The 27334-nt window shown below is 40.0% G+C and overlaps 3 protein-coding genes across 3 annotated transcripts; 2 read left to right on the forward strand and 1 right to left on the reverse strand.

Annotated features, from left to right (window-relative positions):
* The first annotated feature begins 813 nt into the window (after positions 1 to 813).
* Positions 814 to 19440, forward strand: LOC134792348 (uncharacterized). The gene is made up of 9 exons (XM_063763622.1): positions 814 to 2502; positions 2640 to 2784; positions 3520 to 3648; positions 5295 to 5498; positions 5933 to 6076; positions 6359 to 6411; positions 6735 to 6847; positions 7284 to 7347; positions 18275 to 19440. Exons 1-9 carry the CDS (start codon positions 986 to 988, stop codon positions 19389 to 19391), a joined length of 3486 nt encoding a protein of 1161 aa, XP_063619692.1. The 5' UTR covers positions 814 to 985; the 3' UTR covers positions 19392 to 19440.
* Positions 19441 to 21169: 1729 nt separating this feature from the next.
* On the forward strand, positions 21170 to 24791 carry LOC134797794 (TLC domain-containing protein 5-like). Its single transcript, XM_063770166.1, has 4 exons — positions 21170 to 21519; positions 22007 to 22235; positions 23808 to 24048; positions 24672 to 24791. Exons 1-4 carry the CDS (start codon positions 21306 to 21308, stop codon positions 24732 to 24734), a joined length of 747 nt encoding a protein of 248 aa, XP_063626236.1. The 5' UTR covers positions 21170 to 21305; the 3' UTR covers positions 24735 to 24791.
* Positions 24792 to 25247: 456 nt separating this feature from the next.
* On the reverse strand, positions 25248 to 26123 carry LOC134797841 (RNA-binding protein 7). The gene is made up of 2 exons (XM_063770196.1): positions 25946 to 26123; positions 25248 to 25860 (listed from the first exon to the last, which is right to left on the reverse strand). The coding sequence occupies exons 1-2, from the start codon at positions 26030 to 26032 to the stop codon at positions 25312 to 25314; spliced, it is 636 nt and encodes a 211-aa protein (XP_063626266.1). The 5' UTR covers positions 26033 to 26123; the 3' UTR covers positions 25248 to 25311.
* Positions 26124 to 27334: the final 1211 nt, after the last annotated feature.

Below are 27334 nucleotides of genomic sequence, written 5' to 3' on the forward strand. Positions count from 1 at the left end.
TTTCGTATCTGTATGGGTAGCAGTTGAAACTAAACCTAACCTACTTTTCTAGTACCATTTCGTTTCTGTAAGGGTCGCAGTGCTAACCTAACCTAACCCACTTAACTGATAGCAGTGTAACTTACTTTTCTAGTAGCATAACGAAATGCTACTAGAAAAGTAGATTAGGTTAGGTAGGTATACTAGGTATGCGGTGCGGGCTACGGGGTGTTGAGCGGGAGGGGGCTAGTAATTTTGGCATCAGTTTACTTTATTTGGTAATATGTATACATTTTTTGGTAATCATAGTAGTTTATTTAGGTGAAAATATCGCATTAATTTGGTCTTCAAGACATTAATTTATTAATTAATTAATTGGTGATCATTAATGATTTTTGGTGATCATTCAATATATTTGGTATTTGAATACAATTTGAAGTGCAGTCGTAATTAAAATGGTGGTACTTTTGTATTTTTAGGCCTTATTTTTTGGTGTTCAGTAATTTTTTTTTGGTAAGCATGATTTTTTGTTTAGGGTACCAAAGTATTTTTTGGTGGTCATTATATTTGTAGCCTAAGCTAATATTACCACCCAGTGGTCATGGCCTGAATTTTGATGATGGAGACCAAATTTTGTGAGTATAGATAGGTATAGAGAGCAGAGAGCATAAAAATTTGGGGTGTAAAGGATCTTAAGGATCTCGGTTAGTAGGTATTTCATAGAAATCATAACACAATAAAATAACATATAACTACCTATTTTAGTGACTTCAGACAAACTCACACAACCAATAAAAAAACCATATTTCAAGTTACTGTGTGTGTGTATGTAGAAGTTCCACCCGGAGACGTTATGGGGTTAAGTTTGCCGTCGGGGTAAAGTGTGCATGTGTGAGACATCGATTGGTCAGGGACGGCGTGGCGTACCGTCCGATCATTAACCCAGTTGTGTTCGCGACGCGGCGCCGCCGGGCACGCGACCGGCCGGCTCGCTCAGTCTACCACCATGCAACTGCCGGAGACGGCGCCTCCGCCCCTTGCTCCGCTATGGGACCGGGTCCTCCGCGCCCGGGCGCTGCCTCCGGACCTCGACGTCGAGCTGCTCTACGTCGCTATAAGGGATCGCCTCACGCACCCTGAATGGGAAGTCCGTCTCCATGCTCTTCGCGTGCTCGCTGATCTCCTGCCGCTCTCTGGCAACGCACTAACGTTCCCTTTCGACCAAGTTATAGATAACTTGGGACATGGCTCCCCAAACGTCCGCAAAGCTGCGCTAGATGCTTTGAAAGTGTTTTGCTCCCATTGCGAGGACCCAGAATGCGCGGCTAGAGCTATTTTAGACAAGTGCTCTTATCATAACATTAGACCACATTCAGCAGATTTTGACACCAAAGTTAATGTAATAACTGGCTTAATTCTGTCCATTCCTTCAGTTATGGCAATTTTGAAAAGAAGACAGCCTGCGTTAGATACGTTTCCTATTTTTCAAACGTTAGGAGATAAACTTTTTGATCATGTACACAGAGATGTAGCGTTAAGGTCGCTTATTAAGCTAAGAAGAGTGGTCGGCCCGAGAGATTACATGATTTACTTGTCGAGATTAGAACCAAAAGTGCAAGATAAATTTCGTATTTTGTGTCAAGATTCGCTTGACGTGTACTATGCTCCTAGAAAAACCTCTTACCGTGATAAAAACAGCCATCAGCTAGTTAAAATAAACCATGTTTTTAATAGCCCTGTCAGACTATCAACTTGTGATACCTCATCTGATGATTCATATAACCACGTGCCATATTATGGAAATAATTACGCAAAAGTGATAATCGAAACTGAAATAAAATTCGACTCCGATACTGCAATTACGATGACCGTTTTAGAGGAGAATGAGACTGAATCTGAGAAGAATACGGGTAGTGAAGAAGATTGTGATAGTTCCGATCGGAACATGCTGAAATATAGCGACGGGGACTCGGAAGACATGGATGTTGTAGTTAAAAAGGTGCGATTTGGAGGAGAAAGTGTTAAAATTCGCACACCTGACAGCGAAAACATAGCAACGAGTGAAGACGATACTATTCAAAACAAACCTGCAGCCATACAACACTCGCACATCGAAGAAGCGTCTATGCAAGTAACACCATTGATTGTGAGTAAAATGAATGAGATAAAACGGGAAGCATTTGAAAGGGAATCGCAAAGCAAACCTAAAAAGAGTGGAATTCCATTACCGGTCATTAACAACAAACCTCGCAACCCTACTATAGAAGCAACATACAGTAAAGTTAAATTAAAATCGAAATCATTAAGTGAATTATATGATTACTTTAGATCTAAGAACGAAGCACCTGAGGACAATTTAAAAAATTCGGGGTTCACACTGACTTTGACTGAGATACGAACTCCGGATATACTTCCGAGTCCAGTGGAACCACATAGAGAAGTGGAGGTGCTTCATAATCTACAGCGAAGTCCAACAGTGTCTCCTCGCCGAAGATCAACACGGCTACATCTAGAGCAGGATGGGTAAGAAAGATGAGATATATATAATAAAATAAATAAATAAAATAAATATTACAATTTTTTACATCTTTTCAAGTCACATTTTCTTAGCCCAAAATGTAAATATTTATTTACTAATAACTGCTCTGCATTACTCGTAGATTCGTGCTTAGCCTTCTAGCATCATCACCGCCCAAAGAAGAGGATTACCTCTCTCCGCGTGGACCCTCACCACTTCGCGGGCACTACCAATGGGAAGACTTAAGAGTAGTCCCAAAACATGTTTCAGATCAATTACACAATACGGTACGTCCGAGAGCTATGACTAACCTACCTTATCTTACGCCATTTGCGTTAGTAGTGACCGTACGTATAGGTACCTATACTTACAGCAATTTCCTTGATCGTATGGAAGAGTGTACAATGAATGAGTGAAAGTTATCAATATTATTATAGTCGCTTGTTTAAACACCACTCACTGAACTATATACTTTTGGCAACTGATTGTCTTGTCAATTAAAAAACGATTGCTATTATAAGTAGTAGTCTAAAACAATGTGTGCGTGTCGGGATCAATTTGCTATAGTGAGTTAGCGAGCACTCTGCTATCGCTCATTTCAAATGGGGATTAATTGAATGAATCATTGAAATTCGACGAGATTCATGAGATTATGCGTAGCTTTCGTTCTTAGAATTCTAACATAGGAAAAACAGTTATTGGAATAATGCGTAGTCTACCTAGTATAAACTTGACACGAGTTATGATTAATTATTGAAAATACAGTTACGAAGCAAGGTTGATTGATGTTTTAAGTCCTATACCTACCTACCTACTCACATTTTTATTCAGGGTGAGTAACCCAACATAATTCTATGAAAACTAGCACTACGTAAATAAGTTATTTATCTAGTTTAAAAGTTATGTTTTAAGCAACCATCATGGCGTCAATTTCGGAGAGCATTGACAGATTCGCAATAATAAATTACAAGAAGGGCGCTTCTAAATATTGATAACGAAAAGACTTTCCTTTTTTCGTGTAGGAAAACTGGATAGCAGCAGTAAAAGCGGCCGACCAGCTGCACGGTGCTCTGCTAGACGCAGAGAACGTGCGGCGCGCCGAGCCAGCCGCACTCTCCCTTGTGCAACACATGTGGGCTTTAAGCGAAGAGGTAATATAGTTGAATTCTCGTCGAAAGACTTTATAGGATAGATGAAAACTGGATAGCAGCAATAAAAGCGGCCGACCAGCTGCACGGTGCTCTGCTAGACGCAGAGAACGTGCGGCGCGCGGAGCCGGCCGCACTCTCGCTTGTGCAACACATGTGGACTTCAAGCGAAGAGGTAATATAGTTGAATTCTCGTCGAAAGACTTTATAGGATACTTAGATGAAAACTGGATAGCAGCAGTAAAAGCGGCCGACCAGCTGCACGGTGCTCTGCTAGACGCAGATAACGTGCGGCGCGCGGAGCCGGCCGCACTCTCCCTTGTGCAACACATGTGGGCTTTAAGCGAAGAGGTAATATAGTTGAATCCTCGTCGAAAGACTCTATAGAAAGGAATTAAAACTGGTTAGGGCTAGTAAAAGCGGCCGACCAGCAGCACAGAGAAAGAGAGCCGCTCGCTTGTAGTATAACACATGTGGGCCTTAAGCGAAATACCCGTCGAAAAACTCGACACTCTCGATAGGATAGGAATGAAAATTAGAAAAAACAACAGTGATGTCATCTGAAAAAAAAACGGGTTGCACTCAATGAGTGCCGGCAGAAGTGAAAACTCAATGACATTATTATAACAGTTTTTCGATCAGGGGGCCGATTTTTTAATTTCGACCACTCGATTTCGTGTATTTCGTTCAATAATATCTCCAATACTAGGCATTTAAATTCTACTAATAGAATTGAAAACGAGTGGTCAATACCACTCGATTCGCAATTTCTATCGCTCGTATTTCAAAAATTAGCATTTCGCCGTTTTCAACCGATTTTCGAGTGACGAAATCGTGCGATCGAAATTCAAAAATCGGCCCCCAGGTCACGTGTCCGTCTTACGAATTTTCAATCTGTCGAATCTGTATGTCACGTGACCTGTCGCGTGTTTAACATTTTTTCCCCATCACAAAAAGTGCACAGCGCCGCTAAAGAAGTTTTCACTTCAAAAACGGATCACTTTGTATTAAATTTCCATGCAAACAGCTTGCCCGCGCGGTTTGCATTGATCTTCCGTTCAGTTAGGTCCTAAAAACTTTTCACTCCTATATATTTGCATTGCACTTCTTAATTTATTATGTTGTCAAAGTTTTAAAGTTTAATGTTCGAGGCTATTTAGATTTTGTCTTTGTCGGCCTAAGAAACTTTACGAGGTGCCCAAATAAAAGCGTCCGTGTAGAACTGGCCCGCCCGAACTTATCAACAATCTTATTTGCATAAACTCATTTAGAAATAAAAACGGGTGCCCCGAAATAATTACTTTTTTAAGTAGTTTCATAGGGTGCTTAAATACGCACACTTACGAATTACGAACACTGTTCTTTTGTTTAGTTTGTGCTAAGTTGTTGATATTGCGTTCAATCTTACCGTCGTACTAGGTACCTATGTAGGTATATCTTTATCTTTAGTTACCTACTTTACGTGTGCGTTGAGGAAGAGTAGGCTTTTTCTCGTTCCGGCCTAAACCAACTAAATATTTGGACACAGTGACCAATTAGTGGTTGGGTTTGGAGTAGAACCTGTGGCATAACAACCTCAAAAGCTATCGGTACTCCGAGTGCCCTTTTGCATTATGATAACATTATAAATAGATACATTCTTGATGCAGGTCTCGGCAGCCAGAGCACCAGCCGAAGGGGCAGTGTGCGCCCTACTGCGGGGAGCCAGCAAAGACTGCGTTAGACAGCTCCTGCCAGCCTTAGTGGCCAGGATTGGCCGAGAACCGCCACCCACCGCGCTGCCTCATGCAATGTTGCAGACCATACCGTTGCACAATCTCATTGATGTAATCTTCGACCCTGCTGTAATCGGTGTAAGTACCTATACCAAAAGCAGGTTAAATGTGTAGGTACCTACCGGCTATTACAATGTAGTGGAGTGTTCCAGAAATATCTGAACAATTTAACATGCTCTAACGCATTGATAACAGATGGCGACTGGACCTTCATTTACATTTCTTCTTTCATAAATACACCCCGTTATCTAATGTGCAGTTTGGGGGCAAATAGTGATGTTGCTTCACATTATTTATCGATTCATATTTATTTATAAAGGGTTGTTTGTCAAAATAAAATTCTTATTTAGTGACGAATGCTCTAGACATTAATTCCAGACATTGATTATCGCAACTGCCCCATCACTTGCCCCCAAACTGAGCATTAGATGACGGGGTGTATTCATAAATTATGAACATGCATTGCTATCGCTACTTTAAATATGAGTAAAACGTGAGATTACTTTTATCAGATATCTGGAGATACGGAGCGAATGCAAAGTACACAACTTCGCGCCGCACTTTGCCTCGCAAGAGCTGCTGGGCCCGCGGCGGTGCTGACCGCAGTTCGGAGACGACTCGCTGACACTGCCAGGGCTGATGTGTTTTGTAATAAGGTAACAGATATAATCTGACCAAGTCACCCTTGTTCAGTCAGACGCCAAGAGACGAGCGGACGCAAGGCACTTAACTGCGTACCGCACTTTGCCTCGCAAGAACTGTCGGGCCCGTGGCGGCGCTGCTGACCGCACCGCTGTTCGGAGAAGACTTGCCGACGCCGCCGGGGCTGATTTACGGTCAAGAACACCACGTATACTTCCGTCTGTAATGTAACAAAACTGAAATAGTTGTATTAAATTGATTATCGTAGCTGTAATTGATATAAAGTTTTATTTCAGTTACGAGAACGACTCAGTAAGCCTGTCGAAAACAGACCCAGCCACGTGTCAAGGTAAATAGCCTTAGTCCTTAGCTATACTTAAAATAATTAGTGTTGAATTAGAAATGAACTATCGTTTTCTTGATAAGTACATTACCGAATTACATATGGAGGTATATCCACACAGAATTAAAATGCCTCGCGGGGAAATTTCCGCGCGAAGCAGGACGGTCTGTTTTGATACAAAAGTATCTTGAAGGAGACAAACGCACACGCGCACATCTAGCGACCGAGCTACTTCACTACTCTTTGCGAGGCGGCATTCTGCTTGGATCTACTAGATCTGGAATGCTCTAAAACGAGGAGTTTGTGTGACACCAATTGTTTTGATTCAGGAGCTCCCTTCTTCCGGTGCCAGTGCGAAGACGCGCTCGCTCGACGCCCTCGCCTGCGGCTCCGCCTCCGCCTAGACGATTGAGGCCTTTACCAGACTCTGCTCCATTACCAAGTAACTGCTATAAAATATAAAGACAAGCATAAATCGTACACAACATACTTTGGACGTCTGGAATAATTGACCGAGTGACGCGAAGCGCCTCCGTTTCAGCTTAGACTAACATTTTCCTATTCATGTTAAAAGTACCTACTTTAAAAGCAGTGGTTCAATATTATTATGCGTATGACCTAATTAGGCGTTATTCAGAAACGTGTGTCAAATCTAACAAACTGTTGATAATCGTTTGTCCCTATCCGTCATTCCGATCCGAGGTTGCAAAGTGTTATTCATGAATAGGGTAAAATTTGAAATATGTACTAGCAAATAGAAAATTGTTATTCTATTACCCCAATTGAATGGCTATTTAACCCCCATGAAGGTTAGAAGGTTACACCTGAGTTGAGGAACGCATGTCTCAAAAGCCTTAAAGTTTGTTTTCGCTCAACAGGTATTTCACAAGCAAACGGGGAGTCTTTACACAAAGCTTTATCGCCGATTCCACTAAGTGACAAGTAAGTATCAACATTGATTATCCGCGAAGAAATACCGTTAAAGTACATACCTACTTGAAATTAATTATAGTTTGTCAATTTCTAATATGCCTGATGGGTCAATATTCTTGTAGTTCAATACCACGATGGCACGAATCGCGTTCAATTATCTAAGTGCTTATTTAAAATTTATACTGTACTTACCTACTCCCTTAATTGTTTTATAACTGGGATATTGACCTTGCTGTCTTGGGAATCTATTGAGTTGACCGCCAGGCCAGACAATACCTAGTAGATATGTTGCATTTAGGTATATTGCTATATTAGTATAGCAAGATAACAATCCTTAATGTTTAGTCACCGATAATACTTTGCCCAAATAACCCCATAAAAATGTCTGACACAATCTTATTTAGATCTGCACAATCTTAGAATCTTAGGTAGAGACATATTAGGCAGTACCTACTACCTAACCTTTAACGTGTCATAGTTTTATTTTATTTTTATATATTTATTTAAAATTTAAATCAGGCAACAAGGCCCATATTACAAGTAACCTCAGAGACTAACATATATATAGTTTTTTTTTTGTTAGCCTAGTTTAGTGTCCCACTGCTGGGCTAAGGCCTCCCCTCCTTTCCTCCACTCAACCCTGTTGTTTGTACGTTCACGCCAATCCGGATAAAAAATGAAATGGCGGGACGACTTGGACGCATTTTTTCCGGATATAGTATTGTATAAACTTAAAAAAAAATTAAACTGTGTTTTTTAAAATAGAATTAACATACAATTAACTTAAAACTAATATTAATTTTTTAAGATTATTAGAACTAAGGGACATGGGGAGCAACCTCTATCAAAATTATTGAACATTACCATTAAGTGTTTTTACATGCTACTGAGTCTTTTTACATTTATCTCTATCAGTGCCTTTTTAACAATAGCCTTTATATTATTAGGTTTCTTATCTATATTTTCAATTACATGACTGGGAAAGCTGTTTAGAGCTTTAGGAACATATGAGGACCAGGTTCTATTACCATATTCGTTATTATTTTTAGTACTCATAAAATTAGGTTCATTGGGTAGACTGCCAAGGTTATTTGGTCTATTATATCTCTTCAGCTCTCCCAGACAATGCTTATATTCTAAGATTACAGCCAGTTATAAATACTACTACACACCAAGTATATTTATCCGACAAAACGGCGTGGCTTTGTTGAATCGGCTGCTCGTGTGTCCCCAACATTGGGTTGGTTGTGGTGTGGTGGCTGGTGGTTGTGTTTACCTACATGGTCCTTCGAACCGGATTTTCTACCGGATTACTTTCTTTTCTGTGGCCCCCCATATAACCATTCCAGTCGCAGAATCACAAAGTGGTAACTAAATGTCAGATGTGTCGTAACAGAGTCCACACAATGTGTCTAGAATTGTTTCGAAACAAAGTGTCGTCGCCGTGTCTACACTTTTCCGTAACAAGGTGTCGACACATTTGTGTGCACTTTGCGTGCGGTTTGCGACTAAATCTGACAGCAAATTTGTGACAGCAAATGTCAATATAAAATACCTCTTGAAAACCAAGGTTTGTCAAACTACTATTAGTGTCTCGTGTGCTCGTAATTCTAGTAAGTCATCATGGGCAATGCAAATGATAATAATCGACCGAAACCATATAAACACCCAACACCCGTCAACCTTTTACAGAAAAGTTTTTAAAGAAATTCAATAAGCTACTTAGGTCAGGCAACGAATGCTCCAAAAGTTGTAGAGGGAAATGCTCGGAACACAATTTTTGACTCCGTAACTCGGTTTGACAAGTTAGGAGGTGAACATATCAAAAGTCCCCGGTCGTAGCCCTTGAGCGGGGGGGAGAGAGGGGGCTTTGAAGGTCCCATTTTCCCGTTTTTCGATTATATCTCGGAAACTATGCATCTCAGCGACATGGCCACTTATACAAAATGAAAGTTAATTTAATTTGTTACAAGTTTATTCAGTCAATTTTTTCGATATGTTGAATAGTTTTTGAGATATCCGCTCTTGAAAGTTTATTTAGGGCTCTCAATTTTATCTTGATATATCTATATCAGTGAAGGTGCTAGGCCGTGTTTGGTATCGTTTTCGTATAAATCTGGGGTGCTGAATCCATTTAAGATATCACATTGACACCATTCCACAAAATAAAAATAAATCTTTTTAGGGTTCCGTACCTCAAAAGGAAAAAACGGAACCCTTATAGGATCACTCGTGCGTCTGTATGTATGTCCGTCTGAATACACAAAATAGTTCTTTACCTATAGATGACAGGAAAACCTATTAGAAATGTGCAGTCAAGCGCGAGTCGGACTTAATGTACGGAACCCTTAATACGCGAGTCCGACTCGCACTTGGCCGGTTTTTTTGAAACTCTTCTTGACGCTTAACCGCTGAACCGATTTCGTTGAAATTTGGTATAGAAATAGTTTGCGTCCCGGAACAGGACATAGGATAGATCTTATAACCAAAATCATCTATTGAAGGTGTGAAAAGTGGCGTAGAAATTTGTACGGGAAATCAATAACCGCTGAACCGATTTATATGAAATTTGGGATGGTCTACATCTTTGATTTAGTTAAAAATGATAAAAAACATGACTTCAAACCTAAACTTAAACAGTATTAACTTCAAGAAGTCAATTCTGTAGGGGGGAACCCCTACACCTCATTTCACACCTTTAAAGGATGATTTTTGAGATAACTTATTATGTCCTGTCTCGGGACTCAAAATATATGTGTACCAAATTTAAATTAAAACTGTTCAGCAGTTTAAGCGTGAAGAGGAGTTTAAAAGAAAGTATTTTAATAAGTTTATATGTTTTTACTTCGGAATGGTGTCAATGTGATACCTTAACTAAATTTGGTACTGCAAATTTATACGAAAACGATACCAAACATGGCCTCGTAGCTTTACTGTTGTAGAAGTCAAAATAAAATTGAGAGCCCTAAATTCTTATTACTTGGCCAAACTTGTGTAGAAGGAAAAGGTAAAATAAAAGTCTTCGGCAGGAATATAAGACACAAATATATTTTTTTTTTGCGTTACTATTTCATTCATTAAATATAAACGTACCTTGATTATACTATTCTAGTGAGATCCTCATAGATAAACAAAAACATTTACTTAAAAAATTACAAGGTCGAAATGTCACGGAACTTGTGAGAGTAATATGTGAAAAATAAAACATCAAACATCAAACATCAACATTTATTCAGCAAATAGGCCACAAGGGCACTTTTACACGTCATCATTGAATTTACATACAAGCAAAAATAATAACATCAACAATTTTATAAAATAAAACTAACAATTCAATCTAACTTATTACAATTACTAAGAGATGTATATGGTCTCTTAATGTCGAATTACATAAAAAATACAGATACAAAACACAAAAAAAATCTAAAACTTTTATGACAAAAAAAATCTGGACACAATTTAAGAATCACCCAATTGCGTCGAGGAATCATCTGTATTTTTCTACATCTGTAGTTTCATTACCTCCTCGCTTCTTTTTTGTCCTTTGTATTCTGTAGCAATTTGTTAGATCTGAAAATAAAGATAACTTGCGTCGTCACGGATGTCGATTTATAGGTTTTAGGGAGTGCAGAATTCGAAAACGATGATCATTTTATAATCCAAGATGGCGGCTACGTATTTTGCCATAAAAGTGGAATCCAAAATAGTCATCATTTTCGAAATCTGCGCCCCCTAAAACCTATAAAACGATATCCATGACGACTTTTATGACATAGTGCATTGCCGCCATTTTGAAATTGAAAATGTTATCATTTTCGAAATCTGCGCCCCCCAAAACCTATAAAACGACACCCATGACGACTTTTATGACATAGTGCATGGCCGCCATTTTGGAATCCAAAATGGTTATCATTTTCTAAATCTGCGCCCCCCAAAACCTATAAAACGACACCCATGACGACTTTTATGACATAGAGCATGGCCGCCATTTTGGATTTCAAAATGGTCATCATTTTCTAAATCGGGGCCCCCTAAAACCTATAAAACGACATCCATGACGACTTTTATGACACAGTGCATGGCCGCCATTTCGGATTCCAAAATGGTCATTATTTTCGAAATCGGCACTCCCTAAAACCTATATATCAACACCCATCTCGACTTTTATGACAAAGTGTTTTGCTACCATCTGCATGCAAGACATTTCTATTATTTTTACGTACAAAAATGGCCCCCTGTCAACTTTCAATCGAGATTTAATCGATAATTTATTCGATTAATATTCAGATTAATTCAATTTCAATCTATGTTAGGTCGACTAAACTAATCGGGATTAAAATTTGAGAATTAACTTTTTTTATTCCATTAATTAGTCGAATAAACAGTTAATCGATTAATGCCCATCTCTGACCACGGCATTTTTACACTTTGAGAATATCTGAAAACAAATCAACACAAGGAGCCATTTTGCAAATCCAGTAACATACCAGTAACTTTGTTATTACTTTTGACAGCGCGTGTCATGTGTCAACACAGAGTCGACACAAAGTCGAAACATTGCAACTACTTTGTGACTGCAATATTTCTCAGCCTTAAACCATATTTATACATCATAATTAACAAGTTTCGTAGTATGTAAAGCGTTATTTCTGTTATTTAAGTATAGTATACGCATCGAAGTACTAAAAATGCTTCAAATAATATAGTTATGAACACAGGCACTGAGAAGTAAACAATTTCATTTCCGGCTAAACTAAAACAATGTGGTGGCGCGTTGATTATATTACACTTAGTTTATCAAATCACTCGAGCAGTTTAATTCCCCATAATAATTTAAGTCCTATTGTAATATAAATGCAAACAATATATAATTACGTCTTGTAATCCGTTTTAGAGATGGCGTATTAATGTCACTTATTTTTATTTAAGTATTTTTCCATCTGACAGTTTCCATTTGACAGGAACAAAATGAACGAATGAACGAATGATTTTGGCATAAAGTAGTCGTAAACCCGAAACAATGTGTGCACACGGCGACCACACTTTATGTCACTTTGTGTCATGTGTCGACCCTTCCCCATTTCTGGTAACTGTGTCGACACGGCGACGACTCTGCGACTGGAATTGTGACCGAAACAGACGGTGTCGACACAAGATGTGTCAACACCGCGTCGTAACGGCGACTGGAAATGGTTGTATGGGCCATTTCTCGAACAGATTTAGTTCCAATCATGAACTGCCAAAGTATCTAAGTTTAAATAACAAAATAAAATTGACAACCCTGATATTGACAAGATACCTATTTACTTGTACGTGCCAACATTTCTGTCACCCAAAAATAGAAGGGGTTTTAAATATGTCATCCAATAGCGTGTCACATCGGTACCTATTGCACTGGGTGTCAAATTTAGAGGCTTGCCTTTAGTTTAGAGATATGCATGTTTCCAGACATTTTCAATATAAAAACAAAAAAGCATTTCGACAAATTGCGTGCTTGCTGCTTGCTCATACTCGTCGTAGTCAGTATTTAAGGCACACTTGCAGTTTTCCTTTGATCTGATAGCAAGAACTGACCAAATGTCTAGACTCCAAGGCTATATACCTATTTCTCGCGATTCGTAGTTTCCGTTCCTATTTCCACGCGACCGAGAATTTTAATGAGCGTGACTTCTAAAGCATAGAGCTAAGCTAAAAATATAAACTAATAAGTATGTTAACTGTTTGTTGTGTATTTGGAGTGTCGATTGTTATCAGTATAAAACTGGCACAAATTACCATGCCAATTACGTTTGTTTCGAGTCAGTCACCCCCATTGGGCTCGGTTAATCGACATGACTAATTATGACGAATGTCGGTAAAATGCCTCCGAGGCCGCAGGAAATAAAACATTTAAAGAAATCGCGTAAAATTTGGCCTTTGGAAATGTCAATGTTCAAGCCTTTTTATGGCCAAGCACATGGCCAAGGCTGCTTAGTACCTTCCTATTTTTATTTACGGCGCTTAGTTTCCTGAGAATATACAAAATCGAAATTTTGTGTAAAGTAATTAATGGACGACACCTAATAGGTATATTTTAGGCCCTATAGTCACTTTTTTTGCAGTTAGAAGCGTCACATGCACGTTGAAGATGTAATATAATATTGGTCTAATAAGATCCCACATATTGGTCGACCTTCACCAATACGTCCGACGGATGAAACTTATATTTTATGAAAGAAAATATGTTCCAGAACATAAATAAATATGGTTGCCTAAAGAAATATGGCCAAGACTATGTTTAATCAATTTTTGAAAAAAAAATTTTTTTCCTAACTTTTCACCGATTTGTCTGACGAATGAAATAAGAAATAAGTTTCAATGGAAAGTATACAACTTGTACAACATAAATCAACTAGGTTGCCTATCTTTTTCCGGTCACTATTATGTGGTTGCCGTGTTTAAAGAGGTGATTTTATATCGATAATTGCACTCATCTGTCTGACGCTTGAATTATACATCAAAGTGATGGTAATTTTATTGCAAATACAATGGTATAGGGTTGCCTGCAAAAATCCGGTCACCAACAAGGGTTGCCAGGCTTTTAAATAAAATAAGAAGGGAAGACTTTTAGCGATAACTCATAAACGGCTTAACTGATCAAGTTTGTTTTAATTTTATTTGAATGAGTTTTTTAGGCACTATTTTCAAATTTTTTTTCATATTTTTTGGACCAATGGTTCAAAAGTTAGAAGGAAAAACCTTTTTTTCTTTCTAAACGATTATTTCCGAAATAATTCACATTATCAAAAAATGTTGTTTATAGACCCCTATTTATTTTGAATGGTCTATCCAACGACACCCCACACCATAGGGTTGAAACGAAAAAAAAAACCCCACATACATTTTGTTTCTTTCGAAGCGATTATTTCCTAAAATATTCACTTTATAAAAAATTTTTTTGAAGAACCTTATTCTTTTTAAAACTCATATCAAATGACATCTCACGTAGGGATCAAAAGAAAAAAATGTATGTCACCATTTTTTTTCGCTTCAATCCCATAGTGTGACATGTCGTTGGATAGGTCTTTTGAAATAAATACGGCTTTTACAAAACATTTTTTGATTAAGTGAATATTTTAGGAAATAATCGCCTCGAAAGAAACAAACTGTATGTAAGGTTTTTTTTTCATGACAACCCTATAGTGTTGGATGTCGTTGGATAGGTCTTTCAAAATGAATAGGGGTTTTAGAAGAACATTTTTTGATAAAGTGAATATTTTCGGAAATAATCGCTTCGAAAGAAACAAAATGTGTGTGACAATTTTTTTATTGTTTCAACCTTATAGTGTGGTGTGTCGTTGTATAGGCCAACCAAAATAAGTAGGGGTCATTCTTCTTTGCCTGGCCCTTTCCCATTTTATTTGGGGTCGGCCCTCCGTATCATGCGTCTCCAGGTAGCTCGGTCCTGGGTCGTCTGTTTGTTGACTTGGGCTTCTTTGAGGTTCTTATTTACTACGGACATCCATGTGATTCGGGGTCTTCCTCGTCCTCGGGGTTTAGTTTCGATATCTAGCACTTTTCTGGTCATGTGGTCGGATGGTCGCCTCATAACGTGTCCGTACCACCGCAGACGGCTCTTCTGTAGTTTATCTGGGATAGGTCTCACTTTGAAGGTGCCTCTTATCTGTGTGTTTCTGACATGATCCAGCCTAGTTACACCACCTGCCCACCTGAGCATCTTCATCTCTGCGCAGTGTAATTGATTTTCGTGCTGCTTTTTGAGTGGGCAGCATTCGGCTCCGTATGTCATGGCCGGTCGGACGGCTGCTCTGTATACTCGTCCCTTTATGCGCACGGGCATTCGGCTGTCGCATAGCACGTCAGATAGTTCTCTCCATTTCATCCACCCGGTATTGATGCGCTGGGTGACATCAGTGTCTATTGACCCATCTTTACTGATGACTTGAAATGGTCCACTTCTTTTAGCTGGGTGTTCTGCAGACTGATGGTGTGTTTGCTGTTGACGCCACTAAAGTTGCAATGCATATACTCGGTCTTCTCGTAGAGACTGCAGCAGATCGCTAATTTCTTCCCAGAAAGATTCCTTTTCCGAACTTGGGGTTTCGGACTGGGTGGCGTATGCGCATAATAATATGATGTTCATGCACGGTTGATCGTCCAGGGCTAGCTTGATTGACATTAATCTTTCGCTTACTCTGTTTACTTCTACTACGCGATCTTGAAAGTGTTTGTCTACTACAATGCCGACTCCATTCTGCGTCCTTGTTCCATGATAAATCAGCTTGTATTTATACCCGATACTACGCGATTTGGACCCCTTCCACTTCGTCTCCTGGATGCAACAAATGTTGATGCGTCTTCGATGTAATACTTCGCTGAGTTCTGAGCTGCGTCCTGTCATCGAGCCCACGTTCCAGCTCGCTATGCGCATCGTGGGTGATATTCCGGGTGCTCTGATGACATTTGCGTCGCTTTGGGGGTACGCCCTAGCATTTGTTGCTTTTCCATCACTGTTATCGTCGCTTGAGGGGGTCGCCCTAGCATTATTTGCCCTTTTCTTTTCTTACTTTTCATGATTTGGAGTTATGATGATTGGCTTTGTTTTTACGGCCGGTTGCCACCTGACGCCAAGGCTATCACCCGCTACGGAGTGTGAGCGCCGCCGTTGGCCCCGAGGGGTTCTTCCGCCGCCATCTCTTCTGTGAGCCCCAGCCCAGACTCACAGCACTGCTGCGGCCTCTGCTCCGAAGATGTCGAAGAAGCCCGCAGCAGGGGTTTTATATCGCAGTATCCTTCTGCGGCCTTTTGGTCCGCGGGAGCTATTTTATTTCGCTCCTACCCTCTTGGTTCTACTTACGCAGAACCAGGCGAGCACTCCCCTATCCGCCACCCTGGGTACGCGTTCCCATAGGGGTTAAAGGCTCCCCCGGGAAAGTAGGGGTCATTAAACAAAATTTTTTGATAAAGTGAATCATTTCGGAAATAATCTTTTAGAAAGAAAAAAAAAGGTTTTTCCTTCTAACTTTTGAACCATCGGTCCAAAAAATATGAAAAAATCATGAAAATAGTGCCTAAAAACTCATTCAAATAAAATTAAAACAAACTTGACCAGTTAAGCCGTTTATGAGTTATCGCTAAAAGTCTTCCCTTCTTATTTTATTTAAAAGCCTGGCAACCCTTATTTGTGACCGGATTTTCGCAAGCAACCCTATATCATTGTATTTGCAATAAAATTACCATCATTTTAATGTATAATTCAAGCGTCAGACAGATGAGTGCAATTATCGATATAAAATCACCTCTTTAAACACGGCAACCACATAATAGTGACCGGAAAAAGATAGGCAACCTAGCTTATTTATGTTGTACAAGTTGTATACTTTCCATTGAAACTTATTTCGTTCGTCAGACAAATCGGTGAAATTTGCCGAAAAATTTTTTTTTCAATAATTTATTAAAAATAGCCTTGACCATATTTCTTTAGGCAACCCTATTTATTTATGTTCTGGAACCTATTTTCTTTCATATTTTCATCCGTCAGACAGATTGGTGAAGGTCGACCATATGTAGGATCTCCTACTATATAGGTGGGTACCTAGGCTTCAAATTATATTAGAGTTACCGGCTTCTAATACATAATATAGTATCCGAAGAAAAGCAAAGCGATATAAAAGCGTAGGTTGCTCTTTTAAGAATTTAACCCTCATTCAATAGGTCCTTTGCTTCGATATGTAATTGATATATGCCCTACCCTACCGTCTATCAAATTCGACAGCTACCTATAACAATTACCTACGCACGTCATCCACGAATCTAATAACCTCAAGTATAATTGATGTGTAATTGCGTGCCACAGGCCACAGTGCCACCACTAACCTACATTTCGGGCCTAAAATTATTGCCGGCTTTCATTCTCGGCGTTTATGGATGACCCATTTACGGTATCGGCGGCGGATCGACCTACTTCACTAGGCTAACCTAACAGTCGCTTAATAGGTCTTAAATTTATACGATTAAAGTGAAGCAATACCTATAGTTATTAGCTTATGGGCTGTAAAACATGAACATAAAGCTTACTTACATGTATAGGTCTTTAAAGGTGTTGTTTTTGTCTTTAAAGGCATTAAAATTACCTATGTCTCTCGACCGCAGATAATATACCTAATACATAGATACCTACCTACAACTTGCGGCTTGTTTATGTAGGTACTATTAGGTATACTTATACTTAGGTACTTATGTGAAACTTTCCGCAATCTGTAATCAACTAATCAGGTATAGGTAGGTATCGTATTACCTATTTTACATGTACTAGGTATGACTCAAAAAGCCACAATGGTAGCGAAATCTCACCCTCAAGGCTCTACTATTAGCAGTGGCAAAAAATAAATTCCTACCTAACACCTTCCTGTATAGCTCCTAAGTTAATCGCATAATTAACTAACGCCAAGGCCATGGCGCATTTTTACATTATAATGGTTACACGGTGACTTGACATCTAATTTTTGCTAATGGTGGGGTTTACTTTGTTCCGCCGGCGATCGGGGGAAATTCCGAGAATGTTACTTAATTTGCATAATATGCAGGTAGAGTGGTGAGTTCATCAACATGTGGTGGCGATCGATCGGTAGGTGTAGTTACGCACGGGCGTCGGGCGGCGGGCAGGGCAGGGGTCGCTGGCGCGGCAGTCGCGGAGGCGCCGCCGCGGCAGGCGGCCATGCTGCCCCTGCGGCTGTGCTGCTGCGCGCGTCCCCGCTCCGGCGTCGCGCCCGCGCCCTCCCCGCCGCTCGCGCCCGACCTCGTCGCCGACCTGCCCGACCACACGCGGTAAACATGCACTCGCCAACCCGCCCCGGCACTTGACACTCGTCCCGACAGACCCTAACTAGATGATGATTAAACGCATGACAAACTCAACTTGCCCTTCTTATTACAGAGATTCGAGCGCGCTCACCGCTACTTGTGAAGATGTCACTGAAGAAAAAAAGATATCGTCGGAAAGCCTGATTTTCGGAGAAACCACTATCGTAGACATTCCTGTAGACGAAATTGATAATGCACCGCCCGCACCGCACTCACCATCTATTCACGTCGAAGATTATTCGGAGAAGTCTATTAAAGGCATCGATTCTCAGAATGAGAATAGTTTGAAAGATAATAATTCGCTTCAAAGTAACGATGATTTAGGTTCGCAGAAATCATTAAGCTACGAAAAGGCCGAATCGCCTCTTTCACGACCTCAGACTAGACTTTCTTTGCCCAGTCCGGTGTCGGCTAGGAGTAGAAGTGAATCTGCCAGCCCAATTAAAAGCGGTCAACGGTCACCCGACCCGACGAGCAATTTTTACAACCAGAAGCCCGCGTGCGAGCGCGACGTGCGTTCTGCGCTCACGGAGTGTATAGTACCCGCTAAACACGAGGATTGGGAAGTCATAGTGAATGCATTAACGGAAGCCGAACGACTCGCGTCGGACAGCGGAGCGCGGGCACCGGCGGCGAGCTGGCGGGCGGTAGTCCGCTCGACGGCCACTCACGTTAAGTCGCTGCGTTCTCGCGTAGCTCGAACCGCGTGCTCCACCATGGGAGCTCTATTCGAACATCGAGGTCGATCGCTGGACCCCGAGTTGGAGGATGCGGCGACGGCGCTGCTGGAGCGCTGCGCGGACGTGAATCGGTTTCTGCGAGCGGACGCCGCCTCGGCGCTGGTGCGCGTGGCGTGCGGGAGCAGCAGCGCGCGGGCCGCGGTGGCGCTGGCGCGGCGAGGCGCGGCGCACCGCGCGGGGCCGGTGCGGGCGGCGACGGCGCAGGCGCTGACGCGGCTGGTGGAGCGGTGCGGCGCGGCGCGCATGCTGGACCTGCCGGCCGAGCCGCGCACGCTGCTGCTGCGCGCGGCGGGCGAGCTGCTCGGCGACGCGTGCGCCGAGGCGCGCCTGCACGCAAGGCTGCTCTGCCTCGCCCTGCTCGAAGACACGCGGTTTCGGCCGATGCTCAAAGAATCTATGCAACCGACCCGATATAGAGCCATACAGAAATTTGTGGATAAATTGCGATGACCATAAAATTATACTTATAGGTAATATTATGTCCATTTTACGACTCAGGACCAGGGGCCGATTGCATAACAAACTACAACTAATATTACAAGCGGAACTCCTTATTTAATAAGTGAAATTAGAAAAGGAGTTCCGCTTGTAATATTAGTTGTAGTTTGTTATGCAATCGGCCCCAGAATAGGTAGATATAACCAAAATGAGTAACCAAGGTTAAAAGGACGTGTAGCTCCATCCATATCGTGAGATTGTGCAGTTAAATTTACAATACAATACATATTTATTCATATCTAAGATAAGTACCTAATTAATATCTATTAGATGCATAAAATAAATAAAGTGTCTTATTAAAATGTGCATTAAAATGACTGAATTGTGCGAAAGGTATTTTTGTAGCTAAATAATTCTTATTTATTACGAATAAACATTTTATTATGAATCTATTGTTATCCTCCATCGGAGTGAGCTTTCTTGAAAATAATATACATTCCGGAAACTTATATATTATGTATCTGTTTATAAGATTTTAATAGAAGAAAATTAAACACATTTTATGAACCTAACGAATTTTAATTTTACCATTCAGTTATTGGACCCTTTAGAACTAATTGTGATTTGTGAATATGCTGTAATTACAATTTACAACACATTTTGTCATTACCATTAGCGCAATAGTGGCCCTTCTACGTGTTTTTCGCCACAAAAACCTGCTACAAGCTACGGCGTAGGTATTAATGCCAAGTTAGCCGTGAGCCTGACAGGACAATTGCCAATTAGAACAAACGTTATCGTGCATTTCGCTTGTAATCGTCCGTACATGTATTGGCGCGAGCGAAACGCACGATATCTAACTGACTTCATTCAATTATCATCCTGATGTCAGTGTACATTCGAATTGGCCTGTGACTCCTGTGAGTCATAAAGGTAAATCTAGCTTTTGAAATGAAATGACCCAGGTAGATTTATTGTCATGTTGATCACTGTTCTTTAGATCCAATTAGATATTTAGTTTTCACCCAAACATGGTAAACAATCTAATGGTAATCTAAATTTACATAAATAATTACACTGAAAAAAAAAACAAGCTGTCGAGTCACATCAACACATCATTTACGTACGTGTAGATTACAGTGACGTCACAGTTCACATTTCTCATACTTCCTAAATTGACTACACACTTTAGACGTTTCATATCAACAGTCAAATTCTTTTTCACCACACCAGCTCGGAAAGGCTTACTTTGCACTTCAAAAACTGATAGCAAAGTTGCATTTTATTCACATGTGAGGCAAAGCAATCGAATGCAAATTTTGAGTTGTTTTCTTATGTTTGCTGGTAGAATTGACTTTTAAATGATGATTTTGGATGATAAATATTTAATATCATTCATTTAATTGGATTTGATTTTGTTTGATATTTAACATTTAATATTTGCTTCGGGTTGCTGTGGTGAAAAATTATGTGTTTCACTCCGGGCCAAAATTTGGCTTTGGTTTAGGTAACCCTCGTGCTTTGAAACCCTCGCAACGCTCAAGATTCCATTTTTCGAACCACTCGCTACGCTCGTGGTTAAATTTTGGAGTCTTTCGCTTGCTCGGGTATCAATATTAACACGAGCACGAGCGGTTAAACAACAACTTTGCCCTCTTGTAAAACAAATAACTATTTCATGAATCGTGTCTGTCGTCACGTGTCGTGCTGTATAGATCTATTGACTATTACCTACTAATATATGACCTCCTTGAATTTATTTATACTACTTGTCAATTTGACATGTTTACACATCACAACATGAGTCAGTCCCAACTTGGTCCCAACAAAAAAACCTACTAAAGTACCTAACGACAAAAAAATAAACATGGTTAAAATCCATAAAACAACAATAATACGGGAAACCCTATAACCGTGATGTATTGAATGGATATCGTTCCCGAGCTAGACTCAGCATCGCTTCTGAAGTTGACATCGTTCCTGTTCTGGAGCTGTTTGTACCTGCTGTCCTACGCGCGGCAGCCGGACAAATGCCCCGAATACCACTCGCGGGTCGTGACCCTTCTGCACGGGAGCGTGTCGAGTGTGGTGGGGCTCGCGCAGTGTGGTTTGGGGTCGCTCAGCATATGTCGGCTGACTGGTAAAAGCCTTTTAATTTAACGACCTCCGTAGCCTAATAGTCTGTAGTGAAACTGTATACTGCCTACAAAGCTGGAGGACCCGGGTTCGAATCCCGGTAGGGGCATTTGTGTGTGTTATCATCAGGAATATTTGTTCCTGAGTTATGGATGTTTTCTATGTATTTAAGTATGTATTATCCATTATATACACCGCTGTCTCGTACCCACAACACAAGCCTTATTGAGCTTACTATGCTTAGCTCCCAATTGCCAAAAGTTTGACGAGCACTATACCTGGTACTGTATAGTCAGTAAAAGAAGGTCCTAAGCGGGCAAGGTGTTCAAAATGTCTGAGCACAACTTTATTGTTAAGAGCGTTTTAAACTTCTTGCCGACTGTACATAACTGACCAAAAAATACTACATACCTATATATACCTATTCTATGAGTTTAAGTACCTACCTATACTAATTTATTTTGTGATATTGACATGTGACATTTTTTCAGCTCCAGTTCTGCCTCAGCACTACGCCCTGATGGTATGGTCTTGGGGCTACTTCGCATTTGACTCACTCTGGTGTCTGATGTACTGGAACCAAGGTCCCTTGATGCTGGCCCATCACTTTAGCACCCTACTGGCCATTACGATCTACATGCATAGGAACGGGACAGGGTGTTCTTTCTCATGTACAATGGCGTTTATGGAAATAACTAACCCTTCTCTACAAATTAGATGGTGTGTTGACTGACTTCCTTTTACTTATTCATTGACCGAAGCGAAGCGAAGGTCTACGTTTTGACTCGGGCATTTTGCTTTCGTATGTCCGGATGTTCTCCTCTACAGGTCGCAATTCTTAACCGATTCTCGTGAAATTTTGTGACCGAATTTTATGACTAAATAAAATTTTTTTGTCAATCCGGTTTTTGGAAATTTTTAAAAATGGCGGAGTCGTGATACCTGGCGCCTAAACAAATAGTCGTATCGATATCATAAGACTTTTTTCTTTTTGAAACATGTTTACAGAGTTAATAGCAAAAAATGCAGAAAAAAATTATCGCTGGTTTAGGCGGTATTTAGATATTTAATTTTAACTAATTTTAATTTGAGAAGGAGTAGCTAAATTTCGTCAACCCATCTAAGAACTATTTGGCTCAGTTTGTAAACGTTCGCTTTTTCTGTTTGCACAGAGGGTCTGGGTTCGATCCCCAGTAATTGTATGCTGGGATATTATAACTTTTTGTATTTTTTTACACATAAATTTCGTATTGTTTTTCTTTAACACATTCAATACCACTAAGTGCTACGGGTTACGCTCGTAGCGCGTAGCCACGGTTTCGTCGTATGTAGCGCGTAGTCGCTACGAACAGTGTACCCGACAGTCGGGTTCTTGGTGTTGAATGTGTTAATTTACTATATGTGTATTTAAAGCTCTTAGCACCATGTTATTTCAAGCTCTGCTCGCGAGGTCTACAGCTCACAGAGCCACTAGTTTATTTTACTACTGTTGAAATATGTAGCTACCAGTCGATCTAGCCTTCAGTTTAAGGCCGGGGACAGGGCGTACGCTACCGGCGGCGCGGCAAGTGGGGAGGCGGAGGGCGACCGCCGCTGTCGTCCAAAACATATTTATTCAAGTATGTATAAGTAAATTTTGATCGGGCGTACAAAGATTTGAATTTCCTTTTCGTGAACCAGTAAGTATGAATAGGTAGTCAGCTAGCTGAACATATTAGGCAAGGCGTTGAGAATAGAGTGTTAAGGAGACTCAGCCATTGATGGGTATAGAAATGTATAGGTATAAATTATATTTTTTCACACCACTGGCTGTAGACTTGTAGAGGCGCACTCGTTAACCCTTGGAATGTTAAGTACCTTTAAAGACGTAACTCATCACGACTCTAGTGCTTAGAACATTTAAAAGTGTTATGGCGTACTACGCTGCCAAAGTAAGCAATGATGTTGGTGTGTGCGTAACATTTTTAGTATGTAACATGACGGGCAAAAGGCTAAGGCGCACTTGCACCATTGCACTAACTCGGGGTTAACCAGTTAAACCTGGAGTTACCATGGTTACCAGTACAATTTGAGACTGAGTTAACGGTTTAACTGCTTAACCCCGGGTTAGTGGGAAGGTGCAAGTGGGCCTAAGTGTTGTAGGTAAACAACACCAATGTTGTTAGTTGTTAGCTTACCTAATATGTAACAACAAGTGTGGTGAGGACCCTCAGTTCACATACATTTAAAGTGCAAACGTTACTTGCCCACGCGAGGGACTTCACGACGATTAAACAAATTTTTTGTCAACAGGTTCCTCAAAAGCGAAGGCTATGGAAGGACGACACTGTTCTACATAATAGACATACTCTATTTATCATCCTTCTTGCTAATACGAGGTGTTCTCGGCACCTACATTTTATACAAAATAATACCAGTAAAAATTTTTGGCATGGACCAGAAGATGATCGCGATTTCATTGTACATAATTTCCATTGGACTAATGCGGGAACTCATTTCGTACATTTCATATAAATACAAGGATAGAGCAATTGTAAGTAATTTATTCACTTTGAGATTTACATGTTGATCAAATTACTTCTAAGAGCGTTTTTATTTATTTACTAGCGACCCACCCGGCTTCACACGGTTTAACAAATTATACACCTAAACCTTCCTAGAGAATCACTCTGTTGATAGGTGAAAACCGCATGAAAATCCGTTCAGTAGTTTTAAGGGTTCCGTACCCAAAGGGTAAAACGGGACCCTATTACTAAGATTCCGCTGTCAGTCTGTCCGTCTGTCAACAGGCTGTATCTCACGAACCGTGATAGCTAGACAGTTGAAATTTTCACAGATGATGTATTTCTGTTGCCGCTATAACAACAAATACTAAAAACAGAATAAAATAAAAATTTAAGTGGGACTCCCGTACAACAAACGTGATTTCTGACTGAAGTTAAGCAACGTTGGGCGGGGTCAGTACTTGGATGGGTGACTGTTTTTTTTTTGCTGTTTTGCATTATGGTACGGAACCCTTCGTGCGCGAGTCCGACTCGCACTTGCCCAGTTTTCGAGTTTATCGTGAACAAACATACAAACACACAAAAAGATAGATGTGGCGCGATGGGGGACTTTGTTTTATAAGGTGTAGTGATAATTTTGTATTCATTTCAGGCAAGTGTGACCAATTTTTTAGATTATTATGGCATTATATTAAATGATTGTAATGACATATGATATGCATGAACAGAACCACTGAAGGATAATAAAGACTTACTATAATTTCATTGAAAAGCAATAGTTTTTGTTTTTTACATTTATAAAAGTTCATATAGAGTAATATTCTATACTAATCAGTTCAACAAAAACACAGTTTACATGTTGTTGGCCTAAATCGCAAACCTCGTAACTTCTCTTGTCCAAGGTAGCAATTACTAATTTCCTTGAAATGGAGTTACGAGGTTTGCGATTTAGGCAGACAATGTGTTATTTATTATAGTCAGACAAAGCTAACTCAAGTTATTTATGCAGAGAAAGAGAGTGGCAGTGTCACCATAAATGTCAGATTACTCTGAAAATATGATTTGCATTCCACGTTTGGTCACATCAAAGTCAGATCAGAGTTAGCTGAGGCAGACTTTAGATTCATGATAACAGACAGTTATAATCAGTTAAAATCAAATCACCACCTTAACACAATCAAAATAAAGTCAATATTTAAAAGATTGGATGGCATTGATGACTACAACAAAGTAGAAATTTAAATGTATAAATACTATCTGTTCATCAAGAATTTAAGCTTAATACATTATAATCACTCTCTCCTGTGGTAATTGCCTTTCTTTTGATTCCTTCGGTCCCTCCAGTTATTATTACCATAATTATTGCGACTGTTGCCATGGTAGTTGTCATTGTGGTTGTCTCTGTTTCTCTCACTGTGGTTGTCTCTGTTACCCCGTGCGTGGTTCTTGTCTGGCCTGTACGGGTGGTGCCTGTGACTCCAGTTGCCCTGCAAACTTGCTTGTACTAGCTTGTCATTTAAATCATGGACATGTCTAGGAGTATACACGTTTCTGAGCTCTTCTTCCCGTAATTTGTCAGTCATTTCAGCAAACTTTTGTACGACATTGCCCTGTGAAACAAAGTCTAGGGATGGATCAGGCCCATAACAACGTATGGGCGGCGGCAGCAGTGCTATTCGTCCTCGACATTGTAGCGATAGAGTTCTATGAAACAATGCGGTTCCGCGAAATAAGTTCATAGCGTAAGGCACAGACACTTCGTGACAATAGGTTATAAATGCGAAATTCTTCTGACGACCATCTCTATCTCTTGGTATCCTCACTTTTTCCAACGGTCCCGCCTGTTTTAGTAAAATAAACCGTTAATGTTATCGTTTCACATGAAAAACAGAATCACTATCTGAAAAATTAAAAATCAGAATTCACCTGTAGAAACAGCTCATAAAGTAGTTCTTCCGTCACTTGTTCTGGCAAATTACCGCACCAAAGTGTTTTATTGTCTTCATCGATCATTATAATTTACTGTTACAAATACAAAGTCCTTTAATTTAAGAGAAAACAATAATAATTATATTATAAATACAAGCAAAAAGCAAGTTCGTTGACTGTCACCGTCTGACGTCTGAATGACTTGTCATTGTCACAGACTATAAAAAAAGTTCTCCATGGTATCCATGAAACTAGTATTAAACTCATAATCATAATCATAATCATTTATTGCATCAACTGGATTGGACATGAGTGGTGGAGATAACTGACAGAACGGGATAGTCTTACGTATCTTTCAGTAGGAGTAGCAGAGAAAGCGCTATTATTGTTTGTCCTTGTCACAGTCTCACATATTTTTTGTTCCCCACCTTTTTTTTAGTATGGATAATGGTGGGCAACAAATAAATTCGACCAATCATAGTGACGCATTTGCGTATGTTTTGTCCCTCACGGTGGCACGCGTATACCACTTCTATAGGATCCTACCTTCTATGATGGTATCGGACCGTATATTATACTACTCTTTGACTATGACCATGAGGCATGTTCGAGCGTGTGGAAGATGGTTCGCCGTACGTCCAATATGGAAGCAGTCCAGTTTGGGTTAGAGCGAGAAAGAGATATGCGGACCGGATCAAAGTCGCGGTTCTCTGTTGTTAGGAATCACAAATGTGCGTAAATATATAAATCCCTTTAAACAAACTTTTTTTTGTCTATTCTGTTCTAGACAGACTGTCAATAGTGTCAAAGTCAAATGTACATTACAGTGTTGCCAGATGGTCACAAAAGTCACATTTTTCGTGACTTTTGGCCTTCTCGTGTGACATGTGCGTGACTTACGATCTTGAGGCAATTTTTGTGACTTTTTAAGCTAGTCGAATTTTGGACAAGTTTAGTTCTGCAATTTGTATTATTTAGGAACGCGGTGAACGCACCCAAGTTGACACTTGCACTGACACCTTGACGTTACATCCACCATCATGTTTATTATAATAGTCGTGGCAAGATGAGACTTGTTACCTTGACATGACGGTGTCATTTAGTTTGATAGTAATAGTTATTTTTTTTAGTGTATTATTCATTTCTTTTAACCTCATATCTCGAATATCTGTACGAATAGCATTATACATAATTACTTTAGACAAAAGTTTTATCACAATATTTTCTACAAATTCGGTTATGTTGATTTTTACTCTGTGATCAATACTTTAGGGAGCTACAGGCTGTTAAAGTTAAATAAGAGATAAAAAATAGACGGTTTAAGAAAACGTCGTTTTTTCGTAATTGTTCATCATAAATAAAAAAAAATAGTTTAGGATAAGCAAG

The sequence above is a fragment of the Cydia splendana genome, chromosome 1 (genome assembly GCF_910591565.1).
Source record: "Cydia splendana chromosome 1, ilCydSple1.2, whole genome shotgun sequence".
Taxonomy (NCBI): Eukaryota; Metazoa; Arthropoda; class Insecta; order Lepidoptera; family Tortricidae; genus Cydia; species Cydia splendana.